Source organism: Lynx rufus, unplaced genomic scaffold, assembly GCF_022079265.1.
Source record: "Lynx rufus isolate CCGP_SWC_20201006 ecotype Redwood Valley unplaced genomic scaffold, mLynRuf1.p SCAF_14, whole genome shotgun sequence".
NCBI classification, from domain to species: domain Eukaryota; kingdom Metazoa; phylum Chordata; class Mammalia; order Carnivora; family Felidae; genus Lynx; species Lynx rufus.
The window spans coordinates 31,371,920-31,398,438 of record NW_025814828.1 but is presented as its reverse complement, the minus strand read 5'-3'; the positions used below and the strand labels follow the sequence as shown (position 1 = coordinate 31,398,438).

General features: G+C 34.6%; 1 protein-coding gene across 1 annotated transcript in view; it reads right to left on the bottom strand.

Annotated features, from left to right (window-relative positions):
* Positions 1-26,519, bottom strand: part of CFAP47 (cilia and flagella associated protein 47) — a 544,467-nt gene that overhangs the window by 407,342 nt on the left and 110,606 nt on the right. Inside the window, exons 22-24 of the mRNA XM_047075775.1 lie at positions 23,378-23,519; positions 14,449-14,543; positions 7,812-7,971 (exon numbers count right to left, since the gene is read on the bottom strand). Coding sequence (XP_046931731.1) covers positions 7,812-7,971; positions 14,449-14,543; positions 23,378-23,519 — 397 coding nt within the window. The remainder of the gene's footprint in view (positions 1-7,811; positions 7,972-14,448; positions 14,544-23,377; positions 23,520-26,519) is intronic.

Here is a 26,519-nt window from a genome sequence, read left to right as displayed (position 1 = left end):
TTACTGAGTGCATGCTCTCAGGAGGAGCTTGTAGGCAAAGGGGGAAGTGAAATAGAGGAGGGCCTGAAGCTATGAAAAGTTGTAGGTTTATAATGCAGATTCAAATCGATCCCATAGGCAGCTATGGGATGTGAATTCACCGGAAAGGTTGTCCCACCTGCGGGAAAGTTAGCTGGGCCACCTAAGGTAGTGGTAGTGGTGACAATTAACCTCATAGGCATCTCTGCACGTAGTATCTTCCTTCAGCCAATGGCAGCCTTCTAGAGGAGGGGACAGACACAACCTATTAGGAGCCAATATCCACAACTGAGAGATGGGTGGGAAAACCCAGTAATGGGAATCTGGAAGTGCTCAAACAGCATCTATCAGAGACTGCATCTTAATGTTGCTTCAGAAGAAAGAATAATTAAGAAGAATAACAAGTAAGTTACTATAACACCCTTTTAAACAGAAATGGCATTTGGTGTGCTTATTTCATTGTGGCATATAAACTATAAAGGTACTGAAGCAGATGCTTTAAATTAAAGACAAATACCAGTATAGACTTCCTCAAAAAATAGGGGGGAGGGGAGGGAAATCTTCGTAGTTGCCTTTTCAAGCATCTTCCGTCTGTTCTTTTGCTTCAGTTTGCATAAAGAAGCTAGTAGTCAATACTTTCACTTCCTAAAGCTCATTACCAGAAAAATTCTATATTTTTATGCAGCAGGGATTCTCATGTGGAGAATTTTCTAACTTATGTGCTCAATGGGTTGCGAAACATTGAGGCTATTTAAATGAGAACTGAGAACAATCTTATCTAAGGAAAGTGAGGGTCTAACCACACAAATTAGATTCAAGAACAATGGTTTGGATTCAGAAGGGACTGGAGATTTGCTTAGAGATCAGTATGGGTCACCTACTCTACCATAGCCCCAGCCTCCATCCCTGTGCCAGTCCAAGTAAGAGATGAGAGGGAGCGAAAAGTAAAAAACACCCACTTAAACTCTTGAAAGCCCTGAGAATATAAGGCAGCCCTGCTTGGTGGCCAGCATAACAAGTCTAGCCAAAGTGGAGATAAAGTATATCTACCCCACTTAAGGTGATATTGATGGCAAAGGATGCAACTATAAGGCAAAAAAACAAATGGGACATAAAGGCCCTGACCATGGCTTGAGATAACAGGCTTACACCACAGTCAGATTACAAGATAAGAAAATGACATAAGAAAAGCATAATCAATTACCAATGCCTGCTAGAAGAAAATGGCAGTTGCTAAGGATAGCTCAAAGAATAAGGCCAAGATCTCACCGGGTATAACTGAAAAAATCCTAAGTCAATAATGAATGATCCATATACACACACAAAAAGGCTGTCAACAGAAACTGTCCCTAAGAATATTCAAGCATTGGACAGACATACATATGTGTATATATATAAGCATATATGTAAATTGTGGAGTTGAAAAATATAATGACTGAAATGAAAAATTCACTATAGGGCACCTGGGTGGCTCAGTTGGTTGAGCGTTTGACTTTGGCTCAGGTCACTATCTCACAGTTTGTGAGTTTGAGCCCCAGCATGGGCTCACTGCTGTCAGTGCAGAGCCTGGAGCCTACTTCGGATTCTGTGTCTCCCTCTTCCTCTCTGCCCCTCCCTCACTCATGCTGCCTCTCTCTGTCTCTCAAAAATACAGAAAACAAATAGCAAAGGCAAATGTAAATCTTTCTTTGTCTTACTTCATCACTAATTAATCAGTAAGTGTAAAATGACTCAACACACCCATGAGAAGGCTGAGATATGCAAAATAAATTTTTAAAAATGATCCAAATCCATGCCATCTATAAGAGACACTCTTTGGATTCAGAAACACAATTCAACTGAAAGTAACAGGATGGAGAAATTCTATATATGCAAATAGTAACTTAAAGACAGCTGCAGTGGCTATGCTAATATCAGACAAAATAACTATTAAGATAAAAATCAATACTGGAGACAAAGAAGGACATTATATAATGATAACAGGACAATCCACAAAGAAGATAAAACAATTATAAACATAAATACACCTAACAGAGCCACAAAGTACACAAGGAAAAAAAACAGTAAAACTGAAACAAGAAATAATAGATATTTCAGTAATAACCCTTTGAGAATTTAATATTCTACTCTCAATTGGGGATAAGACAAATAGGTAGAAGATCACTAAAGAAATAAAATATTTTGGTCTATAAACAAAATAGATCTAAAAGACATCTATGGAACATTCTACCCAACAAGAACAGAATATATACACTTCTCAAGTGCACGTGAGGGAGCATGGCTGGCTTAGTTGGTAGAGCATGTGACTCTTGATGTCAGGGTTTTAAGTTTGAGCCCCATGTTGGGTATAGAGATTACTTAAAATTAAAAAAAATCTTAAAAAAAAAAAAGAAATCAAGTGCATGTTGAACATTCTTGAAGGTAAATCATATTTTAGGGTATAAGGTAAGCCTTTACATTGACTGAATCCAGGGGCACTTGTGTGGCTCAGACAGTTAAGTGTATGACTCTTGATTTTGGATGAGGTCATGATCTCACGGTTCATGAGTTTGAGCCCCGTGTTGGGCTCTGCACTAACAGTGCAGAGTCTGCTTCGGATTCTCTCTCTCCCTTTCTCTCTGCCCCTTCCCCACTAGTGTTCTCTGGGTCTTACCCTCTCCCAAAATAAATAAACTTAAAAAAATAAAAAAAAATTATAGCATTAAAAAATAATCAAAAAAGGGGTGCCTGGGTGGCTCAGTCAGTTGAGCTTCCGACTTCAGCTCAGGTCATTATCTCACGGTCTGTGAGTCTGAGCCCCACGTTGGGCTCTGTGCTGACAGCTCAGAGCCTGGAGCCTGCTTCAGATTCTGTGTCTCCCTCTCTCTTTGACCCTCCCCCATTCATGTTCTGTCTCTCTCTGTCTCAAAAATAAATATTAAAAAAAATTAAAAAAATAATCAAAATAAAATGACTGCATCCATAAACAGTATGTTTTGTGACAACAATGGAATAAAATTAGAAATCAATAACAAAGTGAAATTTTGGAAATTCTCAAATATGTGAAAATTCTACAACACATTCCCAAATAACTAAGTGTCAAAGAAGAAATAGCAAAGGAAATTTTACAAAGTAATTTGGGATGAATTAAAATAAAAACAAAACATACCAAAACTTATGGGATGTACCAGAAGCAGGGCTCAGAGTAAAATTTAGAGCCATAAATTGCTTATCTTAAAAAAGAAGATATAAGTACTTAACTTTGCAACATAAGAAACAAGGTAAAAAAGAGCAAATTACAACCAAACCAAAAAGAGAGGAAATAATAAATATTAGAACAGAAATTAGTTGAATAGAGTATAGGAAAATATTAAGAAAATCAATAAAATCAAAAGTTGGTCTTTGAAAAGCATATCAAATTTGAAAAACCTTTGGCAAGAATGACCAAGAAAAAAAGAAGATTCAAATTACAAAAGTCCCAAATAAGACAGGGAAAATCACGATTCACTTTACAGAAACTCAATAAAAAAAAATATAAAGGAATGCAATGTAAAGTTGTATATAAACAAATTAGATAATGTAGATAAAATGGACAAATTCCTAGAAACACAAAAAGTACTTAAACTGACACAATAAGAAATATAAAATGTGAATTGACTTATTGAAAGGGATTATAACAGGGAGAAACAGCATGTCTGACTCCACACTGATTCTATTTTCCTTGCTGCTGTGACCTATAGCTTAGAAACTTCTGCTGAGCCCTGCATGTAGCCATGTTACAGCTAAGATTTGCAAAAACTGCTTTTTACCCAAATCTATCTCGCCTAAGGAGATGAGGAAGTACATACAGAAATGACTATGCTATGCCTAAGATTTATAGGAATGACATGACCAGATAGATTCCTGTATGCAAAGATCAACTGTCCAAGGACATACATTATCTCCTCAGATGTCTACAGAAGTCAGTTACCTTTTGACTCCAACCCTTCCCACTTCCTCCTTTTGCTAACATAAAAGAAACTCCAATTTCATGCTGAGGGAGATGGTTCTTCGGGACAATAGTCTGCCGTCTCTTTGGTTTGCTGGCTTTCCAAACAAAGTGCTTTCCTTTCCCTAATGTCTTGCCTCTCTACTTACTGGCCTATTGTGCAGTGAGGAGAATGAACTTGGACTCAGTTACAGAACTAAAGTAGCAATCAAAAAACTTCTCACATAGAACAGGCAAAATCCAAATGGATTCACTGGTGAAATCTACTAAACATTTCATGAAGAATTAATACATATCTATATAAAATATCTTTACATAGATTTATATGTATGTGTGTGTGTGTGTGTGTGTATGTATGTATGTGTGTGCGTATGTGTGTGTATGTATGTGTATGTGTGTATATATGTGTGTGTATGTGTGTATGTGTGTGTGTGTGTGTGTGTGTGTATACACACACAATTCAATGGGGAAACAATATTCTTTTCAATAAATGGTGCTGGGACAAGCAGATAGGCCCATGCAAAAGAATGAGGATGGAGCCCTACCTTACAGCATATTAAAAAGTAACTCAAGATAAGCCACTGACCTAAATGTAAGAGATAAAATTATATGACTGTAAGAGAGAACATAAGAATAAATCACCATGACCTCGGGTTATGTGATGTTTTCATAGATAAGACACTGAAAAGCTAAACTAAAAAAAGAGAAATTGGATAAAATACGCTTCATCAAAACTAAAAGCTATTTTGTGTTAGCTGTCATCATCAGACAGTGAAAAGAGAAATCTCAGAATGAAATAAAATGCTTTATACTTATAAAATAATTTTATCCAGAATACATAAAGAACAATGTAAACTCAAAAAGACAACCAAATTTTAAAATCAACAAAGGATTTGAACAGACATTTCTCCAAAGATGATATACAAACTGACAATAAGTACATGTAAAGATACACAACATCAGTAGTCATCCGGAAAATGCAAATAATAACTACAATGACATATTATTTCACAGTCACTAGGATAACTATAATAAAAAAGATCATAAAAGAGTTAGCAAGGATGTGGAGAAAATAGAACCCCCATTCATTGCTGGTAAGATTTTAAACTGTTACAGTTGCTTTGTAAAACAGTTTGGCAGTTTCTTAAAATGTTAAACATCAAATTATCCTAAGACCCAACAATTCCACTCTAAGATATATAACCAAATAAATGAAAACATGTGTCCTCACAGAATGCTACAGGAATGTTCCTAGCTGTTTTATTCACAGGAGTCAAAAAAGTACAAATGATCCAAATATCCACCAGATGAATGTCTATGAACAAACATGTGATATATCCATACAATTATTGGTAACAGAAGGGAATTAAGTACTAATTGATGCTATAATCTGGACTAACCTTGAAATTATTATGCAATGTGAAAGAAGCCAATCACAAGAGGACACATTACAGGAGTCTACTTATATGAAATATCCACAGTAAACATATTCCTAAAGACAACCAATAAAGGTCAGCAGTGGCTGAATGGAGGGAGAGATGGGGAGTGACCAATAATGGGTACAGGGTTTCCTTTGGAAGCAATGAATATGTTCTAAAACTAGGCTGTTTTGATGGCTGCCCATCTATGACGATCCTAAAAACCACTGCACTGTACAATTTTTAAAAATATATTTTATGGTGTAAGAATCACACTTTAACAAAGTTGTAATTAAGAAAACCATACTTTCAAAAATAATCACATCTGAATGTGAATTTTACCTCTATGGTATCTGATTTAAAATATAAGAATGTAAGGCAAAATAAAAGGCATCTTTTTCTTCAAGATTCCAGTAGTTTCCCCATTTTAATGAATAGTAAAAACAACTGAGAAAACCAGAAAATAAATGCACACTTGATTTGGAAAGAACTACTAAGGAAAAGTCATGAAAAATGTATTCTGTGCCATGTGAGCCAGGAAAGATAAAAATTGTCTGTACTAGAAGAAAATAAATGAGGGTGACCAAAAAATCAAGCATAAGCTACCCTGGTTCCAACTCAAAAGGCCCCTATAACTCAATTCCAACTCCCCAAAGATCCCATTCTCCATCCAGCTGTTTGATCTTGAAGAACCCTGTACTCTCATCCAACCTGTTGGCTTTGATCTGCTACAGTCTTGCCTCCTGCTACCTCAATACCTTAGAGATGGAGAAGACTACAGCCCACTGATCCAAGCAGTGGGTGGAATGGAATGATGTTTACAAAAAAAAAACTAACTGCAAATAAAATTCCAAAATATTTCAACAAAGTCTTGAGTAAGAAATAAATTCATATATAATTTTGTCTGTGGGAAAGTTCATTGATACTATTCCATCTTAGAACTGACAGGAAAATATATGTCCACATAGGTGTTCCCAAAGGTCTAAAGATGACATATAGAAGGGAAATAGATGTATAGCATATAAGACAAAAATTGGATTAATACATAAAATTTATGAAAAATGATAAGAAATATAACATAAAGGAAATATAAAATGAAACTGCTTGAAAATGAAAAATATATTATAACAGAAAATATGAATAAGTCAAATTCCCCTCCTAAAAATTACATTTCAGTCTTGCTCAAGAAAAGAAGCAAAATCCTTTGTTTTACAATACTGGTCTTAAATTTAAAAAGACACAGACTGAAAATAAAATGATATATCAACCAAAGAAAGACAAAATGGCACTGTAGCACATAAAACAACATTGAAGCAAATAGCATTTAGTAGAAAAAAAGAACATTACTTTAAATACATATGCTATTTATAAAAGATATATAAGACATAATCTTTTAATAACATCCAAATATACAAAGCAAAACTACTGGAATCAAAAAAGTTTTAACAAACTGCCACCATAGTAACAGATTCAGACAGACTATAATAACAGTTCTAGTGCAGTTGTAATATAAATGTAATGTGATTGTAATGTAGTAACATTGTATTAACAGATTCAGGAGGAGATTAAGGTAGAGGAGGAGATATTGTAAATGAAGAGAAAAATTCATTAGTTACTATTTTATATTATAAAACTATTTACTTAGAAAACAATACAGAATAATCTCTGAAAAACTTCCAGATCTAACTAGAGAAGTTCAGCATAGGAGCAAGGTGACAGATAAACTATAAATATATTCTTTTTATATAGTCATAGCTAATTAAAAAGATTAATTTAAAAATCTCATTCATAATAGTGATACCTATAAAATAAACTTTAATTACTAGAAAAACATGACATTATTTGAAGGGAAAAACTCAATTATATGTCTTTTTCTAGAAACAGGAAGAAAATAATCTATAGTTCATTTGGAAAAGTAAATGTGTAAGAACCACCAAGAATTTTTGTAATAGATTTGTGATAACAGAAAATTTGTCACACCAATTAGAAAAAGATACAATAAAGCTGTTGTAAAAAAAACATCAGTAAAGAAGTGAACATAGAGATAAATAGACACAATGGCCAGCTTCCCCAAAGCAGGCAATCCAAGAATGCTAGCTAGACGTGGCCATGCCTTTTCTGACCTAATCTTAGAAATCATACGCCATCACATTCATAATATCTTCTGGGTGATACATCAGTCCTATGTGATGTGGGAGGGGACTATTTAAGGCCATGAATACCAAGAGGTGAGAATTATTTGGGGCCATATTTGAGGCTGGTTATGAAAGAATTCTAGTATGAAACTTCTTAAAACTATTTAAAGAACACATAAAAAATAACCTAAACTTTTGTTACAAGATAAAATTAAATAATATGTGAGAGGTAAATTGAAACATCAATAACAAATATAAGAAAAAAGGACTTACTTGGACAGAAACTTATGGAAACATTAATTTCATTATGTGGTTGCAGAATCCCACTCAGCACACTAATCTTGAATGTGCCATCTTTGAAAAGTTTGCCAGTATTACTAATATCCAAAGTCCATTTCACATCTTGTTTTGAAGTATTATGTAAGACAAGATCCTGTTTATACACACAAAATACATAAATAAAAATACATTTATAAAAATTATAATATGCAATATAAAATTTAGCTTGTTTTACCATGCCAAGGTGAAGAGCCTGCATACAAAGTCAAGTGATTAAAAGTGGAATTCACATGGGGTGCCTGGGTGGCTCAGTCAGTTAAGCATCCGACTTCAGCTCAGATCATGATCTCATGGTTCGTGGTTTCGAGCCCCGCATCGGGCTGTGTGCTGACAGCTCAGAGCCTGGAGCCTGTTTCAGATTCTGTCTCCCTCTCTCTCCGCCCCTCCCCACTCGCACTCTGTCTCCATCTCAAAAATAAATAAACATTAAAAAAAAAAGTTTTTTAAAGTGGAATTCACAGTTTTAAAAGTGATGTTAGGCAAACAAAGGGGTATGCAAATATGTTCATAGCATATTAACAACTATGAAAAATACACAAAGGATAGAGACCAGGGTAAAATAAAAATGTCAAAAAGCTATGCTAGTTAGCAAGGATGCTGAGTAACAACTTTCATTCATGATTGTGAGACTATAAAATGGTATAGTCCTTTAGGAAGACAGTTTGGCAGTTTCTTATAATGTTAAGTATACAATACCATATGACCCAGTAATCCCCTTCCTAAGTATTTACTTAAGTGAAAATTCATGCTCACATAAAAATGTACATGTTAATGTTTATAATAGTTTTGTTCATCGCCAAGCAATGGAGGAAAAAAAACAACCAAGATTTCCTTCAAATAATGAATGGATAAACACTCCATACAATGGAATAAAATTTAGTGATAAAATAAATGAAGTATTAATTCACACAAAAATATAAATAAATGTAAAATATATTTTGCTAAGTGAAAGATGCCAGACCCAAATGGCTACATTTTATATAATTAAATTACCTGTCATTCTGGAAATGCAAAATCATTTGGATGGAAAAAAAGAACCAGTGGTTGCCAAGTGTTGGTGGAAAGAGGAGTAGTTGACAGCAAAGGGGTTACATTGAGGATTTTTAGTGTAGTAAAACCATTCTGTCATGTATTGAAGTGGTAGGACAATTCTACATATTTTTCAAAACCCATAGAACTATATACCACTAAGAGTTAACTTAAATGTAAGTAACTCAAAAACAATCAACCAAGATACTGGGAACCCCAGGATACATTGTAGATTACAACAAAGTATATTACAAATGTATGAGATAATCTCACTGAAGTTAGTGGAGACTGAGGAGGAATGGCCGAAGCAACTGCAAAACTGTGTTTGGACTGGGAACTATAGCGCTAAAGACAAAAAGTTACTCTTTATTAATACTGTACTCTAGTTGGCAAATGTATTAGCAATTCTAGATACAGGTTAAAATTCTGAAACTTCTTTACTAGTACACTAGTAAAAGTATACACTTTTACCTGTACTTTATACAGGTAAAAAATACATAAATAAAGTATAAATAAGAGAGCCAGATTTTTCATAGTCAGAGAAAGGAGTTAAAAATAAGCAAGGAAGAAAGATTGGAATAAACCCTGTGGTGCTGGATTAAAGTCAGAGACATCAGTTTGAAACCATGTTTAAATAGATAAATAGATACATGGATGGATTATAGAGATAGAATGATAGATAGACAGGGGCACCTGGGTGGCTAAGTAGGTTGAGCATGTCACTTTGGCTCAGGTCATGATCTCGCAGTCCATGGGTTCCAGCCCCATGTTGGGCTCTGTGTTGACAGCTCAGAGCCTGGAGCCTGCTTCGGATTCTGTGTGTGTGTCTCTCTCTGCCCCTCCCTCACTCGTGCTCTGCTTCTCTCTCTCAAAATAATAAACATTAAAACACAATTTAAAAAAAAGAACGATAGGGGCGCCGGGGTGGCTCAGTTGGTTAAGCGTCCGACTTCAGCTCAGGTCATGATCTCACGGTCCATGAGTTCGAGCCCCACATCAAGCTCTGTGCTGACAGCTCGGAACCTGGAGCCTAGTTCGGATTCTATGTCTCCCGCTCTCTCTGCCCCTCTCCTGCTCATGCTCTGTCTCTCTCTGCCTCAAAAATAAATAAAAACATTTTAAAAAATTTTTTAAAAAGAACGATAGCCAAATTATGTATGTGTGTATTCACTAGTATACACACAAATATTTCCTGATTCTATTTGCCAAAGGGGCTTAGAACATGTGATATCCCAGTAGCAGCTAGCACATCTAGTGTACAGATCTTGATTTCTAAATACCACTCTTCCATAAATGGTACTGGGGTTTCTTGAAGAAAATGTTGATTCTAGAACTGGAACAAGCAAAATAAAAGACAAGCCTGAACCATTTTATAGTGCCAGAAAGTAAGAGAATGCTTAAAAATCATAATGATGGAAGTATGTCAAAGGACAAGTCTAAAAGAATTCCTAATGGCCAGAGCTGGAACAATTTTAATAACAAAATAAATAATGTGATAATGTGATATTGGATTATAACTGAAAGTATGAAGTAAATATTTGTGAAGTCACATTGATATATTAATAAAATAAATAAATAAAAGGAGGGAAGGAATAATGCTTACCAAAAAATTCTGAATAATATATGTAAATAACCCCCCCAAAAGGTGGAGCTTGACCACCAACCCATTGAGTGTGGGCTGACATTGATGACTCACTTCCGACATACAGGGTGTGAAAAAAGAAAAATAGTTTGTCCAACTTTTTTCTAAGTCTCCTGACATTTATCACTACCAGTAAGCCATACACAATATCATGTACACCCTTCACATGATGTGACAAAAGAAGACATTTCAGCTGTTACATTCTTCCCTGAAACCCATAAAAAATAAGAATGCAGTCGAGAAAGGTGTAAAGAATCAGACAAACCAAAATTAAAGAATATTCAGAAAAAATACCAAACCAGTATTCTTTAAAATTGACCAGGTCATAAAAAAATAAGCGAGACTGAGAGCCTGCCACAGATCAGAGGAAACTAAATACAATATGGTACCCTGGATTGGACCATGAGACATAAAAGGACATTAGTGAAAAACGGGTAAAACCCTGTGGGAGGCTGGACCCCGGTGCCAGGCTGAGACCGGGTCGAGCAACGGCTCCCTGTTGACTCAGCCAACCCGGTGGTTCCCCCTCCTATTCCCCCACTTGCAAAGGCATACGAAAGCCTTGTCAAGGCTGAGAAATCTAATTCCTGAAGCCTGTGGTCTGTGGGTGTTGGCAGTAATGTTACCCCCCTTTTCTACCCCAGGTCAAATAGAAACAAACATGGGAACTGTGTTTTGCTAGCAATCTATCAACAAGGTCTTGTTGTGACCCGTTTAGAAAGTTCACAAGGTACACAGAACTAAATGTTTTGGTTGGCGGCGATCATGTGAAACCTGATCCATAAGAGTCTTATATTATAAAAGATTGTGTACAGCAACAATAAAGCCATCACTTGGGCCATCAGCCCAGGGGACCCTCCTGTTCCCAAACTGGCTTCCCTTCTCTTTTTTTTTCTTACATTCCTCTACCCTCAGGACCCTGATCTCGGTGTTTGTTGTGCCGGTCGCAACAAAACCCAAATAGAGTCTGTTGTCTAACTTATAATTTTGTACTAATGTTAACTTGTTAGTTTTGAAAAATGTTCTATGGTTGTATAAGGTGTTAGCATGACGGCAAGTTGTGTGAAGAGTACACATAAAATCTCTGCACTGTCTTTGTAATGTTCTGATAAATCTGGGAGCTATATGCATGACATGTGTGCAGACTTGTGCAACATACTATTACAATAAAACCTTGAGCTAGGTATTTTCCTAACTTTACTCTTCAAAATTTGAAGAGTATACAATGATCCATGCAATTGGCACCACAACAAAATAACATACTTCCTTTCTTTCTAAAGTAAGATTGATTTAAAATATTTAGGATTAAAAAAATAGGCGATTTTATTCCCAATGTCTCTCCGTACTTAAATATCTATTTAGTTCTAAAATTTGCATCTTATAAAGAAAGAAACATCTTTTAAAACAGAAGGTGAGCATGAAATTGTACTAGTCATTTGAATGCCTCCTTTTTCTCATTCTGAAATGAAGAAACGGCAGATCTCTAAAATATCCATTTTCCAATCCTAGCCCAAGAATAGAACTGATACAGTCATCTATAAAGAAACATTTATTATGTGTACCACTGTCATTTTTTAAGTAATCTTATCAAAATGATACATGTTAGTAGCTTACACAAATAATTTTAAAATACTTATAAAAACCAGTTGTCCCACTCAACTCCTTCTTATCAACAGCTCTGCTTCCCTGAAACAACCAATTTTAGCTAATTCTGATTTGGATTTTCTCTGATAGTTATAGCCTTATTCTCAATATAATGTTGATATGGCTTACTTGAGGCATTTTCATTGCTGCCATAACAAATGACCACAGACTTAGTAGTCTAAAGCCATACAAATTTATTAAACTACAGTCTTGTAGGTTAGAAGTTCAACAGGTTTATCGCCAGACTAAGATCAAGGTGAAGGAACCATGATCTTCCTGGAAGGCTCTAGGGAAGGCTATTTGCTTGCCATTCCCAGTTTGTAGAGGGCAAACACAGTCTTTGCCTGGTGGCCTCCTTTTCACCATCTTCACATCTAGCAACATCAAATCTCTCTACCTTTCTTCTGTCATCACATTTTCTTCTGAGCACAGTCAGGAAAGCTTCTCTGGTTTTAACCACTCACATGAGTCAAATGGGACCATCTAGATCATCTAGGATAATCTCCCTTGCTTAGGGTCTTTAATGTCAATCACATTACACATCAGCAAAGTATCTTCTACAATAGAAGATAGTGTACTCAAAAATTCTAGGGATTGGAATTGGATAACTTTGGGGGCCATTACTCTATCACATGGCTATGTCATGATTTATCAGACCCAGATATTGTCTCTTGAGTGCCCACTAGTGAAGATGAGGATTTAGCTCATAGATACTATCTCCACTCCCCTTTCCACCTCCCAATTGTGGATATTTAAATTATTTTAATTCTTCCATTAGTCACCTGGTAACTTGAAGTAATATATTTATATCTCTAGTTCTTCTGTCAACTTTACACAATTTCCTTTAATTACCCACTGAGTAAAATGAGTTTCACTCCTTTCTTCTACCATTCCCAACCCTTCTGTCAACTTAACCTTCACATACACATTGTACGTATCAAACACTTGTCATTTTACATGTAATACACTATATAGGACCAATGTGAATTCTACCCCACAAACATATTACGACTTCTATGCATAATATATTTTATTATGACTATGTAAATATCATTCATGGCAAATCCAAGCAGTATATTAGAATCACATTTCCTTCTCTGTGGGGCCAATATGACCACTTTGCCACTCAAGACAGAAGGCTCTTGTCTAGATCATCTTTTATTATGCCAATTGAAAAAAATTCAACGATATAAAATAAAATCATATTTATAGAGAGATTGCTTTTCTTTTGGAATTCAATCCAATTCAGTTCACTAACGCTTCCTTTCTAGTCCCAACACAAAGTCTTTTGCATCCTTGAAGTTATATTATAGATAGAAGTCTTACTGATATTATGCTTAAAACCGTCACATTTTAATGCCAGAAGAGATCCTTTATTGTTCTCTATAATTTCATGTAGCACTTGGCTATTATTTGACTCATAAAATGTTAAATATTTTCTCCATATAATTTGCCCTCAAAGCTAAAGAGCTTCAAAATTAATTGCAGGAAAAGCAATATATAAGATAATAAAGGGGCACTACAAATACAATTTTCTATGCATGAGCTTCCTTCTTATTCATGTCACTCTTTTTTCTTTCTAGATGGATTAATTAGGAGAGAGAGATGCAGAGATATCTAGTAAGAAAAAAAGAGTAGACTGTCATAGAATTCACTTTGTTATATACCTGGACTTTTCCCGTTTTTATTATTACCTTCCACCACATTTCCTTACCTGTATGGAACATATTTCACATTAATTTAATCATAGCCCCATTTTATATAAGAAGAGACAGATGATTTAATTCTATTTAAAATATTTTGGGGGGTGCCTGGGTGGTTCAGTCGGCTAAGTGTCCTCCTCTCGGTTTCAGCTCAGCTCATGATCTCATGGTTTCCTGAGTTCAAGCCCCTCATTGGGCTCTGTGGCAAGCATGGAGCCTGCTTGGGATTCTTTTTCCATCTCTCTCTACCCCTACCCTACTCACACTATCTCTATGTCTCTCAAAATAAATAAATAAAACTTAAAAAAAGGAAAAGATTCTTTAAAAAATAAAATATTTTGAATAGTCCTATTAAATATATGCATATATAAAAATGGCTTTTTATGTGTTTATATATTTTCATAATTACTTCTGAGAAATACAATATACAGATATGCAAGTTCTCTAAAAATGAAAGTATTCTTACAACAAATGCTTCAGAATAATCAACTCAATAAACTAAAAACCACAGTAAAAAGAAAAGTTGTAAACTGCATCATTTCTCTATACATACCTGAGTTTTTGTGACTTTGTTATTAGGATCCATAGTATACAATGGGATTTCAAATGTAAAATCAGTGCTGGATAATCTCAATGGTGCTTGCAATACTATGAGAAGAAAATAAATGTACTGATAAAATATTAAGAGATATTAGCTCATAATTACTACACTTCTCAACCTGAAATAAAAAATATTTTTTGTATTTTTATGTACCCAGAGAGAAAACAAAATCACACTTTAAAACATTTATAGAATATCATGTTTAATCACATCTATAAAATTCCAATTTTGTATTTTAATGATAATTACAAGTATAACAGAAAAAACTATTCTTGAGACAAGAAGAGTATAAAATATACTAAATATTAAGCTGAGAATAATGTAAACATAGTTAAAATAGTCACTATAATAGAGTTTGATCAATGCAAAAGTACAGAAGTGAAAAGAAACATGACTTGCAAATACACCTTTTTGGTCTTTTGACAGTGTCTTTTGAAGAGCAGAAATTTTTAATTTTAATGAAGTCCAGCTTATCAATTCTTCTTTCACAGATCTTGCCGCTGTTGTTGTATCTAAAATGTCACTGCCAAACTCAAGGTCATACAGATTTTTTCTTTTGCTTTCTACTAAAAGTTTTTACATTTTGTATTTTACATTTAGACCTGTGATCCACTTGAGTTAACTTTTGTGAAGGGTGTAAGGTCTGTATCTAGATTCATTTTTCTTTGTGATGTCCTGTTGTTCAGCACCATTTTTTGAAAAGAATATCTTTTCTGAGCTATATTGCCTCTACTATGTCAAACATCATTTGACTACATATGTGGGTCTATTTGTGGGCTCCCTTTCAAAAAAATTGTTTTAATGTTTATTTATTGGTGACACTATACGAGAGACAGAGTGCAAGTGGTGGAGGGGCAGAGAGAGGGAGACACAGAAACTGAAACAGGCTCCAGGCTCCAAGATGTCAGTACAGAGCTCTATGAGGGGCTTGAACTCACAAACTGTGAGATCATGACCTGAGCCAAAGTCAGCCACCCAACCGACTGAGTCACTCAGGCGCCCCATGGGCTCTCTTTTCTATTCCACTCATCTATTTGTCTGTATTGTTGCCAAAACCAAAGTCTCGTGATTACTGTACCTTTGTAGAAAACCTCTAAGTTGGATAGTGTCAGTCCTCCAATTTTGTTCATCACCTTTAGTAGTGTGTTGGCTATTATAGGTCTTTTCCTTCTCCATATAAACTTTTAATCAATATGGCAATACCCACAAAGTAAGTTGCTGGGATTTTTATTAAGATTGCATTGAATCTCTGGATCAAATTGGGAAGAACTGCCATCTTAACAATATTGAGACTTCCTATGAATGAATGTGGAATATCACTCAATTTATTTAATTCTTCTTTGCTATCTTTCATCAGATAAATTTCTTAACTTTCCTTATATAGATCTTATAAATATCTTGTTATATTCATACCTAAGTACTTCATTTTTGTTGGATGCTAATATAAATGGTATTTTGTATTTAATTTCAAATTCCATTTGCTCATTGCTTCTATAGAGGAAAGCAACTGACTTTTGTATATTAAACTTATATCCTGCAACTTTGCTATATTAGGTTATTAGTTCCAGAAGTGTCTTTCTTAATCGATTCTTTTAGATTTTCTACATAAACAATGATATCTTCAATAAACAAAGAATTTAGTTCTTCCTTTTCAACCTGTGTATCCTTTGATTCCTGTTCATGCCCTACTGCATTAGCTAGGACTTCTAGTACAAAGTTTAAAGAGTGAAAAGGGTTATCCTCGCTTGGTTTCTAATCTTACTGAGAAAGCTTTGCATTTCTCATCATTAAAAATGATGATAGCTTTAGGGTGTTTGTAGATATTGTTTATCAAGTTGAGAAAGTTATGCTCCAGTCCTCATTTACTAAGTTGTTTGCATGAAAGCGTATTAGATTTTATGAAATGCTTTTTCTTCCCCTGCATCTATTGATATGATCATGTGATATTTTCTTCTTTAGTCTGTTGATATGATGGAATGCATTACTTGATTTGTGAATGTGAACCAACCTTGCATACATGAGATAAATCTCACTTGGTCATGGTGCATAATTCTTTTTATACACTGCTGGATTTGATTTGCAAATATTTTATTAAGGATTTTTATATCTATGCTAATGAGAGGTATTAGTCTGTTGTTTTCTACTGTTGCAATGTCTTTGCCTGGTTTGGTATTAGGGCAAAAATGACCTCCAAATGAGTTAAAAAAAGTATCCTTTCTGTTTCTATCCTCTGAAGGAGATTGTACAGAATGAATTATAGAGAATCGGTATGATTTCTTCTCTAAATGTTTGATAGAGTCCACCAATGAACCCATCTGGGGCTGGTGCTTTCTGTTTTTGAAGCTTATTAATTATTGATTCAATTTCTTTAATAGATTGAGACCTATCCAGATTGTCTATTTCTTCTTGTATGAGTTTGGGCAGATTGTGTCTCTTAAGGAATTACTCCATTTCATCTGGTTATCAAATTTACATGCATACTGTTGTTGATATATGATCCTTATTATCTTTTTACTTTGAAGAAGCATTTTCTAGAAAAAATGAACTGCTCAAGATTAAAGTCTTACAGACTAACATTTTGATCACCTTAAATATTCACCGGGATCCAGACTGTCAGGCAATGATATAGCAGTTGGTAATGAAGCCAGCACTGCAAGACTCACCAATGATCATGAGAGAATAGGCAAAAATCAATAGACATTTGAGAAACTCCTCAATATGAAGGAGAAATAATTCAGCAAAAATTGAGACAATGTATAGTCAACAGAAGAAAATTTCAAAGAAATAATACAAGTAGAGATAAAAGGTGTTTTTATTTTTTCAAAAGTCCGTATGTAAAGAAATAATCAGGGGCGCCTGGGTGGCGCAGTCGGTTAAGCGTCCGACTTCAGCCAGGTCACGATCTCGCGGTGCGTGAGTTCGAGCCCCGCGTCAGGCTCTGGGCTGATGGCTCGGAGCCTGGAGCCTGTTTCCGATTCTGTGTCTCCCTCTCTCTGCCCCTCCCCCGTTCATGCTCTGTCTCTCTCTGTCCCAAAAATAAATAAACGTTGAAAAAAAAAAATAAAAAAAATAAAATAAAATAAAATAAAAAAAAAAGAAATAATCAGAAAAAAAGTTAACCCTTGTTAGTTTAAAACTGCCAAAATAATTTCTTAAGACATAATAAAGTCAGAAAAATATCCTGGGAAGTACAACAAAAAGATAAGGAAAAGGATAATAGGAGAGAATATATAATTTAATTAAAATATATATAACATAATCCAAGAAGTACAAAATACAACAATAGAAGTCTGAATGAAAGAAATACAGAAAACAGTGGGAAGGAACTTTTCAAGGAAATAATTTATGAAAACTTTATAGAACTGGAAGACATGAATTTCCATATTGAAAAGGTCCACAAGAACTTAAGACAAAAGGTTCACACTAAAGTCACCATTGTGAGATAATGGAGTACCAGGGATAAAAAGCAGCTTCTAATAGCTTCTAACAGGGAAACGCTAGGTCCTATGTAATGGATGGGGAAGAAGAATGTCATCAGACTTCTAAACACAACAGTGGAAATTAGAAGGTAATGATAATATCTTCAAAATTTTGAGGGAAAATTATTTTCAATCTAGAATTTCATACTAAACCAAATTATCATTTAAATATGAGAGGCAAATAAAAGACATTTTCAGAGAAGGAAATTCTCAATTATCTCCCTTACACTCTTTAGAAGCTCCTGGAAGATGTAATCTACCTAAACAGTGAAGTAACCCAAGAAATAGGTAGGCAAGGGACTGAAAAAACGGGAGAGTCAAGACAGAAAAGAGAAAAGAAAATGCCCACATTATAGTGAAAGGAAGTCTTAGACAAGAGTTCTGTCACAGGAAAAGAAAGCACTCAGTGCATGTTGGAGCAGGAGGTTGTTGTGCTCCAGAAGGGCTGCTTTCAGGGAATGAGAAGTTATGACACATTATCTGACAGGGTAGACTACCATGTGGAACAGTGTCCATATAAGCATAATACAGAGCTTTGTGGCATGGAAGGATTTTGTCAAATATTTAAGGACAAATGAGGAATTAATAACTCCAGGGATAAATAAAAAGTTGAAAGAATGTAAATAAAATACGCAGATACACTACTTGGCTTAACAATGAACAATATATTGTCAAAACAAATCTCTGATAAAAATTTTAATTGAAATTTAAACTATAATTATATTACAAAATTTTTAAGAAGAATTAGAGTTTCAAGTGAGTGAAAATGCTTGTCATTAAATAAGTGTTTTCATTAGATAATTAATGAAAAAAGTCACTACGTCTTGGGTGCAGGATAAGCCTTGAGAAGGAGATGATGGATTACAATTCTGGGTTAGCACTATTTTAATTTTAAAAGGAATGCATGTAATTTGGGAATAAAGAGATAACAGCAAGCTTATGAGTCCCCTACTAAGGCATCATCCTTCTATTGAGGGGATATCTCAGAGAGTAATGGACTTGACCAAGTTTCCTTGCAAACATAAAAATGGAATTGACTAGGGGTGTTTTGGGTGGCTCAGTGGGTTAAGCACCTGACTCTTGATTTCGGCTCAGGTAGTAATCTCACAGTTCATGAGATCAAGACCCAAGTCAGACACTATGCTGAGAATGTGGAGCCTGCTTGGAATTCTCCCTCTCCCTTTGTCCCTTTCCTGGTCTCACATATGTATGCATGCGCGCTATCAAAATAAATAAACATTTTTAAAAATTGGAATTGACTAGTGGACTATTTCAAAGAAAACTTTTGACACGCATTACCTGTCCAAATGGCCAACCAAAAATATCTGGAATTTATGGATTTATGAGGCAAATGACAATTCCTCATATAGACATTTCCTATATGTATAACTATTAAGAGTATAAAAATGGGAAGCTCCAAACAAAAAACAGCTTCCTTTGAGACAAAGGTTTCTACAAATGACATTCAAAAGTCAATTCAAAAGCAAAAGGCATCTTAAGGAGGGAGAAAAGGACAATTTGGAAACTGTGTCTAATAGATGCCAACTTCTACAAAAGAAATGTTACATCTCTGCCTGATTATATTTGTATCGTTTGAATCGTTAGTAAACTTTGGTGTTGATAAGTTATATGATACAACCAAGTTTGCTTTGACATTCCAATCCTCTCTGGAAATACAGCAACATTTTTTTTTATTTTTATTTTTTAACGTTTATTTATTTTTGAGACAGAGAGAGACAGAGCATGAATGGGGGAGGGGCAGAGAGAGAGGGAGACACAGAATCGGAAGCAGGCTCCAGGCTCTGAGCCATCAGCCCAGAGCCTGATGCGGGGCTCGAACTCACAGACTGTGAGATCGTGACCTGAGCTGAAGTCGGATGCTTAACCGACTGAGCCACCCAGGCGCCCCAGCAACATTTTTTTTAAACAAATTAAATAAGTACTGGTGGCCAGGGTGGCTCAGTCAGTTAAGCACTTGACTCTTGATTTCAGCTGAGGTCATGATCTCATGGTTTGTGACTTCAAGGCCCGCAATGGGCTCCACAATAACAGTGCAGAGCTTGCTTGGGATTCTCTCTCTCCCTCTCTCTCTTCCCCTCCCTGTTTCATGCTCTCTCAAAATAAATAAATAAAGTTAAAAATAAACAAATTAAGTATAGAAATTGTTTTTGTTTTTGTTTTTTTAGAAAATGTTGAACAAATTTTAAACCATTAAAAATAGGAAAAAAACCAGTATTACACATATACCAATTCTGTAGCTAGGGAAAATGGTCTAATCTTTAAAAGAATGTTAGAAATCACAGAGGAAACAATAGCTAAATTTCACTATAAAATTATTTTAAGAGATTTATTGAAAAACAAACAAAACTAAAGGCAAACAATGAATCTTAGAAAAAATTCACCGTAAAAATGAAAAAAAAGTAATATAAATAAGGAAATCAGTGACATCTATCAGACAGATACATAACCATACTGATAAAGGCAAAGTTCATGAACAGATAACTTAAATATGAAATATAGAATTAATAGCAAAGACAGAAAATTTTAATCCTCATGAGTAATCAAAGAAATTCACATGAAAATTGAAATGATATACTTTTAATAACATAGAAAAATATCCAATTTCTTTAATTCAATGCTGGTTAGAGTTTACACTGAAGGAGGGTTGAAACAGCAAAACTCTTTACAAAAGCCCTTTTGCAAAATGATCTAGAGCTTTAACATGTATATACTTTAGAAGGAATGCAGCCAATGAAGAGAATATCACTGAAAAAAAATCTAAACAGGGAAAAAGTATTATACATAAAAATGTTCACTACTACAATATTTATATGAATAAGAAAATTTAAAAAAAAAACAACCTAAATGCTTAGAATTATGCTTATATAACCTATAAGAGATACTTACAGGATGAAATATTCTATAATAGCTATCAGTGTTAATTTATACAATTAATAAGAGTGTATAACATCTAAGTAAAAGTTTCTTTTTTTAATTTTTTTAATGTTTATTTTGAGAGTGAGAGAGATAGAGCACAAGCAGGGGAAGGGCAGAGACAGAGGGAGACACAGAATCTGAAGCAGGCTCCAGGCTCTGAGTGGTCAGCAGAGAGCCCGACACAGGGCTCAAAGTCACGGAATGCGAGATTATGACCTGAGCTGAAGTCGGACACTCAACTAACTGAGCCACTCAGGCACCTCTTTAAATTGGTTTTTTTTTTTTTTAACATTTATTCATTTTTGAGAGAGAGAGAGAGAAACACAGCCTGAGCAGGGAAGAGGCAGAGAGAGAGGGAGACAGAATCTGAAGCAGGCTCCAGGCTCCAAGCTGTCAGCACAGAGCTCGAGGCGGGGCTCGAACTCACAGACCATGAGATCATGACCTGAGCTGAAGTAGGACACTCAACCGAATGAGACACCCAGGCTCCCCTAAATAAAAATCTCTATTAAGAATGAAGAGATTTCAACTGAACACAGGCAGGAAGATCACAACTATGTCAAAAAATAAAATAATAAAGGCATGTAACAAAAGAAGAGTAAAATACCAACATATTAATAATACTATGCTCTAAATATTCACATACTAGATGACATTTCTGTGTTTCTAACACTTTCCAATTTTCCATAATGATGGTACATTAATTTTTATTTGTCAAGTAGGTAAATTTTATCTTTCATGAAAATAATTTACCTAATTAGGAGAACAAAATTAGACAATGATTTTTTCCCAAAAAAGATATCTTAAAACAAGGGAGAAAACTCCACAGAGGCTCCCTACCAGCTGCAGACTTTCTAATTCTGTATTTTATTTTATTTTTTAAATTTTTTTTAACATTTATTTATTTTTGAGACAGAGAGACAGAGCATGAACGGGGGAGCAGGGGGCGGTGTTCAGAGAGAGAGAGGGAGACACAGAATCTGAAACAGGCTCCAGGCTCTGAGCTGTCAGCACAGAGCCCGATGCGGGGCCTGAACTCACGAACCGCGAGATCATGACCTAAGCCGAAATTGGATGCTTAACCAACTGAGCCACCCAGGCGCCCCCTAATTCTGTATTTTAAAAAGGAATGAAATAAATCTCTGCATTGTATATGCTACTTTAATGAGGCTTCTCTCACTAGATGCCAAGTGTAATTATCAACTGAGCACTATTTTATTATTATTGACAACTTAATGTCAGAATTAAAAAACAAAATATTGCATAATATAGCATAGACTAAACTTTTCATGAAAAATACTTAAACACATGTAATAAAATGCAAAACCACCAAAGCTTGCCAAAAGTAGGGTTTACAGAGCACAATGGTTTTATATTTGAATATTTGGAGAAAATAAGTAAATAATACAAAAAAAATTTAATATACTTACATTTATTTATTTACTTACTTACTTACTTACTTACTTTTTTACTTCTCCTTTTATACATATGCTTAGTCCTTTAGTAACCTATTCCTTTGGGGGGTGGGGATTTCTTAAATAAAATTTCTATCAGTGCATTATATATCTAGTATATTTTAATAATTTATATTTTAATTTAATCATTTAAAAAGTACCCACACAAGTAACTAAACTCATTTTTGTTTTTAATTATAACCTATATTTTTAAGCAACAGTCACTAATCTGAGATTATTATGCTTCTGTCACCAGCTAGACCTGACATTTACTACCCACCTGCTTGAACTCACTAATTTTTGCCTTACATTTTTTCCTTAAGATCTTCTTTCTGCCTTACCTCTTAACTCAGGCAAATGAATCTGGAAACCACCCTGCAGGTTGCCCTGACCAGACCTCCTACCAGCCCAAGACCACACAGACCTTTTGAGCAAAACCTACAATTCATGCCTAGGCAAAACATCAAGTGACCTCTGGAATGACCTACCATTACCTTTATCTCATCATCATACTAAAATCTCCACCCAAGAAAGAACCTCGGGCTCATTTGCATAACATACAATGTATACATAGGCATGTTTCCTTAAAGCACATGGAAGGCCTTATGCCCGCCTCTACATAAAATGAGAAGACTTACCTATCTAAATATTCATCCTAACCCTAAACCAAAGGTATCCCTTCACCTTCTCTCAGGGAGTCACAGCTTTGGAAACCATGCCCCTGGATCTCCTTATTTGATGCAAATCAAGTTTTCTTTGCACAAAACTCACCTGATACAGTTTCTGTGACTCAGCTAGAAGCAAACTCACATAGGTTTTGTTATACTGTTTCTCAAAATTCAATCTCACAGACTCACAATTTAAGTCACACACACAGGAATCATATGATAATTGTACTTTCTAATATTTCTTTTTTTAAAAAGTAAACATCATAATCTGATTTTTAAAAGCTTTTAGCTGCTCAAGTGTCAATATTTGATATATGCACACCAACTGTTTCACAGTACATACCAGTAGCTTGAACATAGCATGGTCGAATAAGTGGTGTTGTCTTCGGAATCATAGGAGATTTTGACAAACAACATTTAGTGTAAAGTTCTGAAGCCTCAAAGAAATTAATTTGAACTTGAATGCAAAAGTCATACGTTGCCACCTGACAGACAAAAAAAAAATACATTACACCTGTGATTATTTGTGCTATAAGAAATCTGTGGTACTATTTTTATTGTATATATTTAAAGTGTACAACTCGATGATTTGATAGACATATAATGAAATAACACCACAATCAAGCTAATTAAAACATAGCCATCACCTCATATACTTTACCTTTCTCACCTCCCCTCCTCATTGTGAGAACATTTAGGATCTACCCTCTTAGTAAATTTAATTATGAAGTACAATATTGTTACCAGAGCTACCATATTACTCAGCAATCCCACTTCTGGGTATTTATCCAAAAGAACTGAAATCAGGATCTCAAAGAGACACCTGCACTCCTAGGTTCATTGCAGCATTATTCACAGAAGTCAAGACATGGAAATAACCTAAATGACCATCAAAGGATGAATGAATAAAGAAAATGTGGTGTATACATACAATGGAATGTTTTTCAGCTTTGAAAATAGAAGGAAATCCTGCCATTCGCAACAATATGGATGAACCTGAAGGACATTATGCTAAGTGATATAAACTAGACACAGAAAGACAAATAATATATGATTTCACTTATATGTGGAATCAAAAACAGTCAAAGTCATAGAAACAGAAAATAGAATGCTGTACATAGGGGCTATTGAGAGGGAGAGAGATATGGGGACATGTTGGTCAAGAGGAACCAAGTTTCAGTTCTGCAAGATGAGTAAGTTATGGAGCTATAATGAGATACTACGGATTTAGCAAAACAGCAGTTAAAAAAAAGACTCCTTTTTTTTAGGTTTCAAACATTTTTATTTTTTGTTGTTTCAAGTTTTTATTTAAATTCTAGTTAGATAACATATAGTGTAACATTGGTTTCAGGAGTAGAATTTAGTGATTCATCACTTAAATATAACACCCAGTGTTCATCATAACAAGGTCCCTCCTTAATACCCATCACCCATTTAGCTCATCCCCCCGCCCACCTCCCCTCCAGCAACCCTCAGTTTGTTCTCTACAGTTAAGAGTCTCTTATGGTTTGCTTCCCTCTCTTGTTTTTATTTCCTTCCCCTATGTTCATCTGTTTTGTTCCTTAAATTCCACATGTAAGTGAAATCATATGGCATTTGTCTTTCCTGGCTGATTTATTTCACTTAGCATAATACGTTTTAGCTCCAACCATGTCATTGCAAATGAAAGGTTTCATTCTTTGATGACTGAGTAATATTCCATTGTGTATACACACACAATCCATTCATCAGTTCTTCTTTATCCATTCATCAGTTAATGAACATGGGCTCTCTCTCTAGTTTGATTATTGTTGATAATGCTGCTATAAACAATGGAGTGCAAGCATCCTTCTGAATCTGTATTTTTGTATGCTTTGGGTAAACAACTAAGAGTGCAATTGCTGAATTGTAGAGTAGTTCTACTTTTAGTTTTTGCAGAACCTCCATACTGTTCTCCAGAGTGGCTGTACCAGTTTGCATTTCTACTAACAGTGCACGAGTGTTTCTCTTTCTCCACATCCTCGCAAATACCTGCTGTTTCTTGTGTTATTAATTTCAGCCTTTCTGACAGATGTAAGGTAGTGTTTCATCATGATTTTGATTTGTATTTCCCTGATGATGAGTGATGTTGAACATAAAAAAAAAACAGTTTCAGAGAGAAATTTATCTTGTGATGTTGAAACTGCATTTTTTTCAAAGACTTGGTTTATTTTTCATAAGCCCAAAAATAATTCTTGAAAATAAGAAATAAATTTTAAAAATAATTCCTATTAATTCAAAATAGACCAAAGACTTAAATATAAAACCTAAAACTATAAACCACGTAGAAGAAAAACCTTTGTAATCCTTGGTTAGGCAAAGATATCTTAAATGTAATACCAAAAAGATAATCTACAAAAAAATACAATTAAATGTCCTAAAATAAAACTAAAACAAGTGTTCTGTTAAAGATAATGCTTAAAAAAATAAAATTAGAAGCCAAAAACACATTTTGGATGAAAAAAAAATCCAATTTGTATTCAAAATATATAAAAGAACACATAAAAACCAATAAAAATCAAACTTCCTAATAAAACTAAGTAAATGATGTGAAAAGACAACTGAGAAAATACACATATGACATATTGTCACAAGAAAAGACATTTAACATCATCACACATTAGGGAAATGCAAGTTAATTCAGAGGACAGAACACCCATCACACCTATCACAATGGCTTAAACAAAATGACATTACCAAGTGGTGATGAAGATGTGACCACCTAAAATATTACACATTGTTGATAGGAATGCACAATTTCATAGTCATTTTGTAAAACAGTTTTCCATTTTCTCAGAAAATTAATATGCGCTTAATATAAGGCCCACAATTCCTCATCCTAGGTGTTTACCAAAGAGAAATGAACACCTGAATGTAAATTTTATAGTGGCTTTACTATTACTAAAACCTGAAAACAAACCAAATTCCCTCCAGATCACGAATAGACAATAAAACTTTGGTAAATCCACACAAAAGAATACTTTTCAACAATGAAATGTAACGTATTAGTGTTACACGTAATAATATGGATGAATATGATATGTATTATTCTAAGTAAGAGAAGCCAGACTGAAAAGGCAATATATCCTATGACTTCATTTAATATGATATATGAGTGAAAAAGGCAAAATTATACAAACAAAATGAGACCATTTTTTGTCATGAAGTGGAGTTGGGGGAAAGGTTGACTGCAAATAAGTAAAAGAAAAATTTACAGGAGGTTATACAAGTGTTCTCTATATTGATTTTTCTATTTGCTATTCTACTGTACAATTTGTCGATGTTCATATAACAGAAAGAGACTTTTAGTGCATCATAATTTTTAAAACAAATGAAATGAAAAGAAGCTAAGGCTAATTCCTTAGCTCTGGTTTTAATACATCGGGCTTCAAAATCTAAAATGGACTAATAATATAGACAGCTAATGAGTCATAGAAGAAGAATGAACACTTAGAGATTCAGAACAT